Here is an 11,974-nt window from a genome sequence, read left to right on the forward strand (position 1 = left end):
GTGTAACTTCTGTTCCTCTTTGCACAAAGGTCCAAGTACCAATCCTGCAGCTGGGTAAATGCCCTTCTACCACCCTGTCAGCTCTCCTAGTGTGTCCGGTATGTCCTATAGGCATCGTACAGGCATTTACACTAGGACAGCCTTAAGAGTGAATCCATCGCACTGGCTGAATAACTGGATAGTTGGTAAAGTACGTCAGTGGGTCATCCCCCTCATCTCCAGATTCTGATTCCAGTACAGAGGGCATGTGAGTGGGCTTCGGATGTTGCTCATTTAGAACTTTACAGAAAGCATTTCCTTCCTTTTAAAAGTTTCACTTCACGTTCCTGAACTTGGTGTCCCAGATGATTTTCTTCATGTGAAGCTCTGTGTTAAGGTAACGGAAGCCTGTAATATTTTCCTTGCTAACATTATAGGTTTGAGAATCTTTTTGAAAGTGAAAATAATCAGATATTATCAAAATTATCAGATATCAGATAGGTTAACCTTAAAAATGTGTCTGTGTGTGTGTGTGTGTGTGTGTGTGTGTGTGTGTGTGTGTGTGTGTGTATTAGCAGTACTGAGTCCAGTTCTTAATGTAGCCTTCAGTATCTAATGTTGAAATTGCAGTGTGCATGGACATGTTGTGTTAAAATCACAAAAAAAATCTGTGTATGAATTTTTGAATAGTTCAGGCTTGTAAATCATATGATACAAATTTGTGACCTCTATGAGGATTATTTCCCTCTATAGTTAATGTGCATCATCAAGCTATGTTCGGTGTATGTTTCCTTTTGATGAAATATCTCTGGAAACAAAAATTAAAGGTTCACAAAACAAACTAAAACAACAGGTTGCTTTTCTTTTGTTAGTTGAGTTTTAGTGAGTGAAAAGTCATTTTTCTTATTAAGAAGAGAATCTGAGGCAGAGATCTGAGGTCATGTGTTTGTTTGTTTCTGTTTTTAACTGAACATTAATTGAATAAAACTTCCAGTCACAGTGAATCTGTGTGTCAGTGAAAGCATCGCGTGTGCTTCATGGCGCCATCTAGTGGACTGATAGTAGAAGTAGAGCAGCTGATGGCAGCTTCCTCTGCCTCACAATGCTGTCTGACTGCATTCAGCTGACACTGCTGGTTTTCTGGTTCATCTCAGTGTTTGGACAACATACAATGCAGAGGGAGAATTTCAGTTGATGTGCACATGAATGATTAGTGTTTCCTCTGCAGGTGAAGGTAGAAAGTGTGTGTGAGCTGATGTGGATGTGAATTCAGCAGCATGGATCAGTGTGAGGACAGAGAGGAGGGAGTCCCTCCCTCTAAAACCACTCTGTGTGGGGAACATGAGAGCCAGACCAAAGCTCAGAGGTGAGATAACCATCTCTAACTGTCCATGACTTTTTCCATGTCACAGCTCAGCGCTCACATCACTCTTCATCATTATTCACAGGAACCAACCTGGACCTGAACCCAGCTGTGTGTCCTTAAAGAGTGACTGGTCAAAGAGTATTGGTGCTGATTTTAAAGGACAATGCTCTGCTGTGGAAAGGTAATCTATATCTGTATATATGTTTATTTTTTTCAGTAAACTTTCAAAAAGGGTTAATGCCAGATCAGCTTTTCACGTATCTATAATCAAATGTAGTATGAAGTCTTGAGTGAGGGTTTTTTTTCCAGAAACATGGCATGGGAAGCATGTGAAAGCTTTATGATGTATGAGGTATTTGTCAATAAACCAAACTGAGATGAAGTCTTCAAACAGCTCTAGACTCTGTTGGTGGTTCTCAATGGCATCATCAGGACAACTAAACCTTTACTACCACAATGATATGACTCAGTGCTCATTTCCACACATCACTTCATGGACCTTTGGCTCAAGTCTCTGTGTGGGCAGATTTAATGTGAGCTGTCCTTATCACATTTTTTTAAATACATAAAGTGTGTATTTTCTTACCTGGTTCATCTTCTAAAAGTGTCAACACAAGAACTAGAGAAGAAATAGACATCAAGCCCCAAAGCAGCCTCACATTTTGACATGATAGCAAGATAAACAGGATACTTATGTGTCATCAAGGCCCAAGCACTGACATTGCAAAGGTCACACTGCATGTGCTCCGTTTATTAGTAGTATTTTTAGTATTTCTTCACGTCACTATGCAGGCTGCAAGTAGAGGTAACATGGGCCGCGAAATAGGGACACAGGCATTAGAGCCTCTTAATGCGCATTTTGTTTAGGTTTCCACCAGGGTGGAATTACCAAAAATAGAGAGAGCATAGCCTAATATATGAAACAGGAAAAGACCGCCGTGTAATCCATTTATTTCAACAAAGTAACGGTAACTGTAACAGAATACAATTACTCATATTTTGTATTTTAAATACGTAGCGGCGGTGCATGTATTCCGTTACTCCCCAACACTGGCCAATACTGATCGATAGTTAGAGTGCTAGGAATATTTAGGGGAGGTTGTCACAAGTTGATCACAACCACCCCAATAGTGGTCTAAATAAATTAATGATGAAAGTTAAAACTTTTCATTGCTCTGGTGGCATAATGACTCCCTAATGAAACAGGAAGTTTTTGTTAAGAAGTTAAGAAAGCTTTAAAAAATCATAACTTAAAACCTCTGTCATGATGAAGCTTTTGTGATAATTGGTCCTAATGGTGGAGATGCTAAATTGGGTTTACAGCACCACCTACAGAATCTCAATGAGGCATCTACGAAACTGTTTCATCTGCATATATGAAATTTGATAGCCTGATGTAATAGCTCAAGAAAAAAAACCCCTTTTTGATCAATACTCTAAACTAGTGCAGTCAAAATTAACGCATTAACGCAGATTAAGCTGTCATCACGATTAACGCGATAAAAAAATTTAATGCTATTAACGCATCTGGAGTGTAGAATGCCTTAAAATCCCTGTAATTTTTCTGTCAACGCATTTCAGACAGTTTGCCCGCGTAGAGTTACCTTTGTACATGTGCAAATGGGCAGTTGATCTGGTAGTGACGGGCAGCTGAACCAATCAACTCAATATGGAAGATGATAAACACACACTGGCCCTCTCGATGGGAAATTTGAGTATTAAAAAAATAACCAGACGGAAGAGTCGACCAACATAAAGTATTATGCACATAGTGCTGGAAGGAATTATCTTTTCACCGAAGCACTTCCAGCTTAAAATATCCCATTGACGCGAAGCATACCTTAGCTGGGGATGGTGCTTTTTTTGCTCATGGAAAATGAAATGCAATTAATATAGATTAAAAATGAATGAGATTTAATTGTGATTAATCAAAATTAATCCACAGTAACCCTGTGATAAATCTGATTAAAAACTGTGATTGTTTGAGAGCACTAATATATATTATATATATTATATATATATATATATATATAATATATAATATATATTATATATTAGTGTATACTATTACTATATAGGTTTTTTAAAAAGTTGTATTTCACAGGAGAGAAACTGTGCTAAAAGACAGAAGAAAACTGTTTAAATTCTCTTTGAATTGCAGCATACATTCTTTGTGTTTATTCTCCATTTACTTCTTTATATTGCATAAATGTCAGTTACAAGCTTAAATATAAAGTTGAAAAAGTGTAATTGCAGCCAGGCTATTGATCAAGTAATTGTGATTAATCGCAATTAATTACAGAAAATTGTGAGATTAATTAGTTAATTTTAATTAGTTAATCTATTCACAGCTATTCTAAACATAACAGGAAGTCAGTCATTTTCAATCTAAGATGCAAGTTTTGGTTCAATTTTTGCCATTTTCTGGTCTTGTATTTATCAAACTTCTCCTCAAAATTGGAATGAATAAACAAGCCTAATCTAAAGGCTTTGGTGATGCTAAATTGTAAAGCTTTTGAGTTTTCAAAGAATCCGTCCACAACGGATTGTCAAACTTTGATCATTTGCCAGGGGAGATTAAACTGTCATATTTTAAATGTACTTTGTCCAGTCTATCCCAAATTTAACATATAAGATGGTATTCTGTTTCCAGAGACATCTACAAGCCAATATCAGCTAATGCTTAATGTTACTTCCAGGCACCGGGAAATCAATATTAACTGATAAAATCACATATGAAATTTAAAATTTTGGATCCAGACAATACACAGCAAAATAAGATGTAGTTGGTTTTCTTATACACAATCTAATGGGCACAGTCAGTTTCATCGCTTCTTGTAGTTTTAATTTATTCCTGTTTTTTTTTGTGGAGAGCCATAACATGAGCCAAGTCTTCATGATTTCTCCACAGGGTGAACAAGGAGAGCTCAAAGGTTTCCACTGATCAGTCTGGCCAGCAGCATCACCACATAAAACTTAACTCAATATTTATGGTCAGTACATGTGCAAAAACTACTTTTGCTATTTTCTATTTTGTTCACAGTGATCTCTATGCTGCACCTTTTAGACTAGTGTAAGGACAGTGTGTCTAACATTGATCCAATTTTTGGCTCCGGGATTTCAGTATGATCAGGTGAATCATAGAGTATTCTGTTCCAGCTACTGGAGGAAAACATTATCACTTTTGTGAAGAATGAGCTGAAGACGATCCAAAGAGTTCTGGTTCCAGACTACATGGAACCATTTGAGCGTCAGAAAAAGGATGAGAACGTGTTTGGAGTGAATGAACAGCAGAGAAGCAGAGAACCCTTCCTAAAGATCGCACTACACTTCCTGAGGACAATGAAGCAGGAAGAGCTGGCTGACCAACTGCAGAGCAGTAAGAGTATTTCTCTAAAGATCTTATCTGCTGGAAAAATTAGAAATTTTCTAATAGTTCAAGAGAATAATTCCCTAGTGTAGTGTTTTATACATTTACTTAGTAAGTGAAAGGTTGCAGGTTGGATTCTGGAAGCTGAAGACACAAATGAAGCTTGTGCATAAGTTCAGTAATGACACATCTGTCTACTACCCAGGTGTTTGATGGCTAGTATATTCATCACTTCCTCTTTGCTGTACAATAACTTAAGTTATTTCTTATGTGTTTTCAGAAATGTCTGCTCCAATTTGTACACATGATCTTAAAACTTTGCTGAAGAAGAAGTTCCAGTGTGTATTTGAGGGGATCGCTAAAGCAGGAAACCCAACCCGTCTAAATCAGATCTACACAGAGCTCTACATCACAGAGGGAGGGACCGCAGAGGTCAATGATGAACATGAGGTTAGACAGATTGAAACAGCATCCAGGAAACCAGACAGACCAGAAAGAACAATCAAACATGGAGAATTCTTTAATGCCTCAAGTGGAAGAGATCAAACAAACAGAATAGTGCTGACAAAGGGAGTGGCTGGCATTGGGAAAACAATTTTAACTCAGAAAATCATTCTGGACTGGACTGAAGACAAAGCGAACCAGGACATCCAGTTTATATTTCCATTCACTTTCAGAGAGCTGAATGTGTTGAAAGATAAAAAATTCAGCTTGGTGGAACTTGTTCATCACTTTATAACCACAACTAAAGACTCAGGAATCTGCAGATTTGAAGACTTCCAGGTTATGTTCATTCTTGATGGTCTGGATGAGTGTCGACTTCCTCTGGATTTCAACAACAATATGATTCTGACTGATGTTGCAGTGTCCACATCAGTGGATGTCCTGCTCACAAATCTCATCAGAGGGAACCTGCTTCCCTCTGCTCATCTCTGGATAACAACACGACCTGCAGCAGCCAATCAGATCCCTCCTCAGTGTGTTGACATGGTGACGGAGATCAGAGGGTTCACTGACCCACAGAAGGAGGAGTACTTCAGGAAGAGATTCAGAGATGAGAAGCAGGGAAGCAGGATCATCTCTCACATCAAGACATCACGAAGCCTCCACATCATGTGCCACATCCCAGTCTTCTGCTGGATCACTGCTACAGTACTGGAGGAAATGTTGAGAACCACAGAGGTGAGAAAGCTACCCAACACCCTGACTGAGATGTACATCCACTTCCTGGTGGTTCAGGCCAAAGTGAAGAAGGTCAAGTATGATGAAGGAGCTGAGACAGATCCACACTGGAGTCCAGAGAGCAGGAAGATGGTTGAGTCTCTGGGAAAACTGGCTTTTCATCAGCTGCAGAAAGGAAACCTGATCTTCTATGAATCAGACCTGACAGAGTGTGGCATCGATATCAGTGTAGCCTCAGTGTACTCAGGAGTGTTCACACAGATCTTTAGAGAGGAGAGAGGGCTGTACCAGGACAAGGTGTTCTGCTTTGTCCATCTGAGTGTTCAGGAGTTTCTGGCTGCTCTTCATGTCAGTCTGACCTTCATCAACTCTGATGTCAATTTGCTGGAAGAAGCACAAACAATCTCCAGTAGGTCTGATAAAACACATTTCTACCAGAGTGCTGTGGATAAGGCCTTAGAGAGTCCAAATGGACACCTGGACTTGTTCCTCCGATTCCTTTTGGGTCTTTCAATGCCGACCAATCAGACCCTCCTACGAGGCCTGCTGACAACGACCGAAAGAAGTTCACAGACCAATCAGACTCTACTAGCATCCCTGCTTACACGGCTTAGAAGTAGTTCACAGTTCAACCAGAAAACATATATCAAGAAAAAACTCAATGAGAATCTATCTACAGAGAAAAGCATCAACCTGTTCCACTGTCTTAATGAACTGAATGATCGTTCTCTAGTGGAGGAAATCAAACAGTCCCTGAGTTCAGGAAGTATCTCCACTGATAAACTGTCTCCTGCTCAGTGGTCAGCTCTGGTTTTCATCTTACTGTCATCCAAAAAAGATATGGATGTGTTTGACCTGAAGAAATACTCTGATTCAGAGGAGGCTCTTCTGCAGCTGCTGCCAGTGGTCAAAGCCTCCAAAAACGCTCTGTAAGTTATCATGAAATCATCAATTATTTTTAAACACATGCCTGTCTTTAACAGAACACAAAATTGTATTTGTTATTATCAGGTTTGCTTATAAATTCCCTGAAAAGCCTTCAGTTGATCCAAAATGCAGTAGGGGTACTAACAGGGACTAGAAAGAGAGAGCATGTTTCTCCGATATTGGAGTCTCTTCATTGGCTCTCTGGTGAATCCAGAATCAAATTTAAAATCTTTATAATCACATACAAGGTCTTGTATAATTAAGGCCCATCTCTTAATAGTACCATATCACCCCATTAGAGCTCTTTGCTCTCAGACTGCAGGCTTACTTGTGTAAAAAGTGTTTAAAAGTAAAATGGGAGGCAGAGCCTTTAGATTTCAGGCCCCTCTTCTGTGGAACCAGCTAACAGTTTGGAAGTAGAAATAGTTCACTATCTCTACTTCTAAGATTAGGTTTAAGACTTTCCTTTTTGACAAAGGATATAATTAGGGCTGGATCACGTGACCCTGAGTCCTCCCTTAGTTACACTGCAATAGGTCTAGGCTTGCAGGGGATTCCCATGATGCACTGAGTGTTTCTCCTTCTTTCAACCCTTTTCACGTACCATGTGTTTATACACCACTCTGCATTTAATAATTTGTTATTATCAATCTCTAGCTGGTTCTCCCTGAGGTTTCTTCCTGTTAAAAGGGATTTTTTCCTTTTAAAAAAAAAAACATAGAAAAGAGGAAGTTTTTCCTTACCACTCTCATTAAAATGAGCATTTTAATGAGAAAGCATCAGACAGTCATATGATTGTTGGGGTTTTCTCTGTTTTATCCGTGTTATTGTAGGGTCTTCGCCTTATAATATAAAAGTAGCAATTGCTGTTGTGATTTGCTGTTATATAAATAAAGCTGAATTGAACTGCAGTGACTTGGTCTATTTTATTATTGTTGTCTCTTCAGGCTCAGTAGCTGCAATCTGTCACATAGAAGCTGTGAAGCTCTATCCTCTTCTCTAAAATTAGAAGACTGTGGACTGAGATCTCTAGACATGGGTAACAATAAACTGCAGGATTCAGGATTGAAGCTGCTGTTGGCTGGATTGGAAATTCCATACTGTAAACTGGAAACACTCAGGTCAGATCATATTTGTCAGATCTATGTGCCTATCAGCCAAATGTTTGAATTTCCCTTCCATAAATAATAATTTCGATTTTACAATGGCATATTTAGATTCACATATTTTGTTTTTTGCATGTGCATGCAAGAGGGATGATAATGTCCATAGATTATGTATTTTCAAGAATTCAGGTAAGACGGTTTATGTTTGTTTTCTTTTTCATTACTCTCCAATCAGATTGAGCAACTGTAACCTCTCAAAGAGAAGCTGTGAAATTCTGTCCTCAGTTCTCAGCGCTTCATACTCTATTCTGAGAGAGCTGGACCTGAGTGACAATGACCTTAAGGACTCTGGAATGACCATATTGTCTTCTGGACTGGATAATCCACACTGTAAACTGGAAACACTCAGGTCAGCGATTTTAAAATGTACAACTTCTCATGGTTACCCTGTCCTCCAGGTACAGCCCCCTCCTCTCTTTCTCTCTCTTCCTTATTGCTCTAACTTTTCTCTACCCTGCCTGTGTGAGTGTGAATATGAGTGGTATCAACCAATGTTTTTCAGTGGCAGGCATGTTTCCTGGAGTCCTCTGGCAGACACTTTTCTCCTATCTACAGATTAGCTCCGTACTTAAACTGTTTAGACTACTCTGAATCAACTGGAACCAACTCTAAGCCAGCCGAACCCACTCTTACCAACTCCTGTTGGATTGTTCTCTGGATTCAATTCCCCTGAGTTCAGTCAGTACTTCTTGAGGATAGGAAGAGAGACTGAAGAGCTGTTCTGGTTTGTAGCTTGTCCCTTGCACACTGAGAAGTGTCCTAAATATTCTGGAAACTGCCTTCTCACCAAATCAAACTGACCTCTTTTATCTAAGTACCATTTGCTTTCAGACCTACTAAATGAACTAGTTAATACTGATCAGTTCTCTGGCTCATAGCAACTCACTGCTCGAGTACAGCAGAATCCAGGTCAGTTAAGTAGCAGAGGGGGTTGTTAATCAATTTCAGCTGCTTTGCTATAAATGAGCTTAACAAATTGGAACCTACAAAGTGTGCATGAGAAGCCCGATTGGTATTTGTAGATTGGGCAAGTTCTCCCTATGCAAGTGTAAAATACATGAAAGGGGTCTGTAGAAATGACAGAGAACATTATGCATGTAACATCATTCAGCATGATCATTTTGGTGGTGTGTCAGTGATATCTCACTGAGGGATCCAAGGACCTCTACAAGCAAGACACCATGACTTGCACTGGGTATCAGAATGAACCCACTTGGACCCACTGTCAGACACTACACTAGGTTCTCTTGGTGTATGGTCTAAATCCAATAAACCACCTCTGGGAAATTATGTTTTGGTCCTCCGACGTCACTAGGTTACACCTCAAACTGACCAGGAGCTCAGTGACACCCTTGTCCAGATCTGGGAGGAGATCCCCCTGAACAAATATCTAAAACCTGATATTGTCAGACATGCTCTCAAACGCACACTACAGAGTACCATTTTGAGTTACTGCAGTGAAATTTCAACAAAATGGACTAGCATGTTGCTTTTTTTTAGTAGATTTTTGGGGTTTTCTTGGAATTCAGTTCTCCTTAGATTGATCATTTTCGTGACCATCAAATGATCTGGCTCTTGGTGGCGTTAGATTTTAGATCAAAGCGACTTTGTTTCTCCTAACAGTGCCATATAAAGAATACACTTTGTATTTAGCTGCCATGCTGTTTTCTAACAGTATCTGTCACATGTTGTTTTTTCAGGCTGACAGGATGCCTGATCACAAAATATGGTTGTACCTCTCTGGTATCAGCTGTGAAGGCCAACCACTCCCATCTGAGAGAGCTTGACTTGACTTACAATCATCCAGAAGAGGCAGGAGTAAAACTATTAGAGCAGCTAAGACTGGAAATTCTCAGGTAGGGAGAGGCCTCTTGATTCATTTAATCAGTAATAAAATATACCAAAATGTCAGGTTGAAATGATTACTTATGATTACTTATGCAATATCTAAACTTATTTGACTAGGTTATATATATTTTTTAAAAGTAATAAAAGCAAAAAAAAAAAACATAACGGTCTGATTGAAGATACTTACATGACAACCACAGGAAGGGACTTTAGACACATTTTCTTTAAATGTGTCAAAATGTTTGACTGTTCCAAAGGAGAAAATGAACCTCAGTTTGATTTAAATGAACTAAATAATGCACTTTAAAAATTTAAAATAAAAACTTAACAATATGTGTATGAGAGCAATGTAATGTCCATGTGTGCATGCTGAAAGAGACTGTGCTGGTCTGAACCCCCTCCTCCTTTCAGGGTGGAGCCTGCTGGAGTCCGATGGTTGAGACCGGGTCTGAGGAAGTGTAAGTGTGTTTTTAATGTGATTCATGAAAACAAAGCGGCACACATTCAACCATGTTCAAACTCTCACATGACATCTCTAATGTCAGGAGTCATCATCAAAGTGTCAATGAACACATGACAGATCAATAACTGCAGCTGGATGTGTTTGTTCTCGCCGTCAGATTCCTGTCAACTCGAAATCGACACAAACACAGTGCACACAAACCTCAAACTGTCTGAAGACAACAGGAAGGTGACACGTGTGGTGGAAGGTCAGCCATATCCTGATCATCCTGACAGATTTGATTATTGGCCTCAGCTACTGTGCAGAGATGGTCTGACTGGTCGTTGTTACTGGGAGGTTGAGTGTAGAGGAGGAGTTAACATATCAGTAAGTTACAGAGCAATCAACAGGAGAGGAGACAGAGAACACTGTGTGTTTGGAGAGAATGATCAGTCCTGGAGTCTGAGCTGTTCAGATGATGGTTGTTATTTTGTCTGGCACAATAATAAAAAAACATCCATCTCCTCCTCCTCGTCCTCCTCTGTCTCTAACAGAGTAGCAGTGTATGTGGACTGTCCTGCTGGCACTCTGTCCTTCTACAGAGTCTCCTCTGACACTCTGATCCACCTCCACACCTTCAACACCACATTCACTGAACCTCTTTATCCTGGATTTACAGTCTTGTTTCCTACTTCCTCAGTGAATTTGTGTACAGTTTAGGATGAGGTAGGGGTATTCAATTCAAATTAAACATCCAGCAAGAGAAAATACAGCAAGAAAAGTCCAGAATATCATAAAATTCCACATTCATTATAATTTAGTGCAATATATTTTAATGTAGCACAACAGTTAGATCAAAGTCTGTGTATAGTTAATAACTGGCTGTCAAGTAAAAGAAATACAGTACAATTCAACAGGATTTAATTTTCACAATGACCTGGAGGGTACTCCACCGATAAAAGATTAATAAACTGCTCTTTCCTTTCCTTGTAAACATCTTCCCCTTCAGTCCTTTAAAGATGGAAGCTACGATTATTCCAGGACCTACATGTTGTTGTTCTGTCTTTTTCCACTCAAAGCTTCACAGTAAATATCAGTATGTTGTATTTCTCTGAAACAGAGGTGACCAACTGTGATATCAAGGAGGAATCACTGAGCTGCAGTGCCTTAAATGATGAATTAACAAACTGTTAAAAAACATTTTCACATTATTTTGTTTCTCTGGACTTTAGTTTTGTGTTATCATGAGCCTGTTCAGTGTCCAAATAAAAAACCAAGTCTTAAATGTTTCATTACAGTGAAACTTTTTTGTTTTATGAAGCTCCAACAAAACTAATATCTCATTTAATTTTGAAGGAGAACCCTAATGCTAAATATATTCATGCACCGTTAACCTTAGACTTATTTTGAGTAAATATCACATACAAACCTGTAAGTCGAACTCTTTCGGTCTGTGTTTGCATAACACTTCGAGCTGTTCATGTTTTACATGTTTTCGTTTTTTTATTTACTGATTTATGGATTTTCTTTCACTGATTAGATGTTTTTAATCTCTTCTTGTTCGCTTACTTGTGAAGACAACATTACATGATCATTTCCACCATCTCTGAAGGAACTTTGTTTACATGTTCCCATTTTGTCAGGGAGCTTTCTTTGTGTTATTAAAACTAAACAAATGAATAAATGAACAAACT

The 11,974-nt window shown here is 39.0% G+C and overlaps 1 protein-coding gene across 1 annotated transcript; it reads left to right on the top strand.

Moving 5' to 3' along the window:
- The first annotated feature begins 323 nt into the window (after positions 1-323).
- LOC309700853 (protein NLRC3-like) lies at positions 324-11,960 on the top strand. The gene is made up of 11 exons (XM_082524714.1): positions 324-376; positions 1,208-1,345; positions 1,428-1,526; positions 4,257-4,338; positions 4,505-4,724; positions 4,996-6,826; positions 7,772-7,945; positions 8,166-8,339; positions 9,691-9,846; positions 10,250-10,296; positions 10,459-11,960. The coding sequence occupies exons 2-11, from the start codon at positions 1,257-1,259 to the stop codon at positions 10,998-11,000; spliced, it is 3,414 nt and encodes a 1,137-aa protein (XP_082380840.1). The 5' UTR covers positions 324-376; positions 1,208-1,256; the 3' UTR covers positions 11,001-11,960.
- The last annotated feature ends 14 nt before the right edge of the window (positions 11,961-11,974 follow it).

The sequence above is a fragment of the Aulonocara stuartgranti genome (genome assembly GCF_965226115.1).
Source record: "Aulonocara stuartgranti genome assembly, chromosome: 23".
Classification (NCBI taxonomy): domain Eukaryota; kingdom Metazoa; phylum Chordata; class Actinopteri; order Cichliformes; family Cichlidae; genus Aulonocara; species Aulonocara stuartgranti.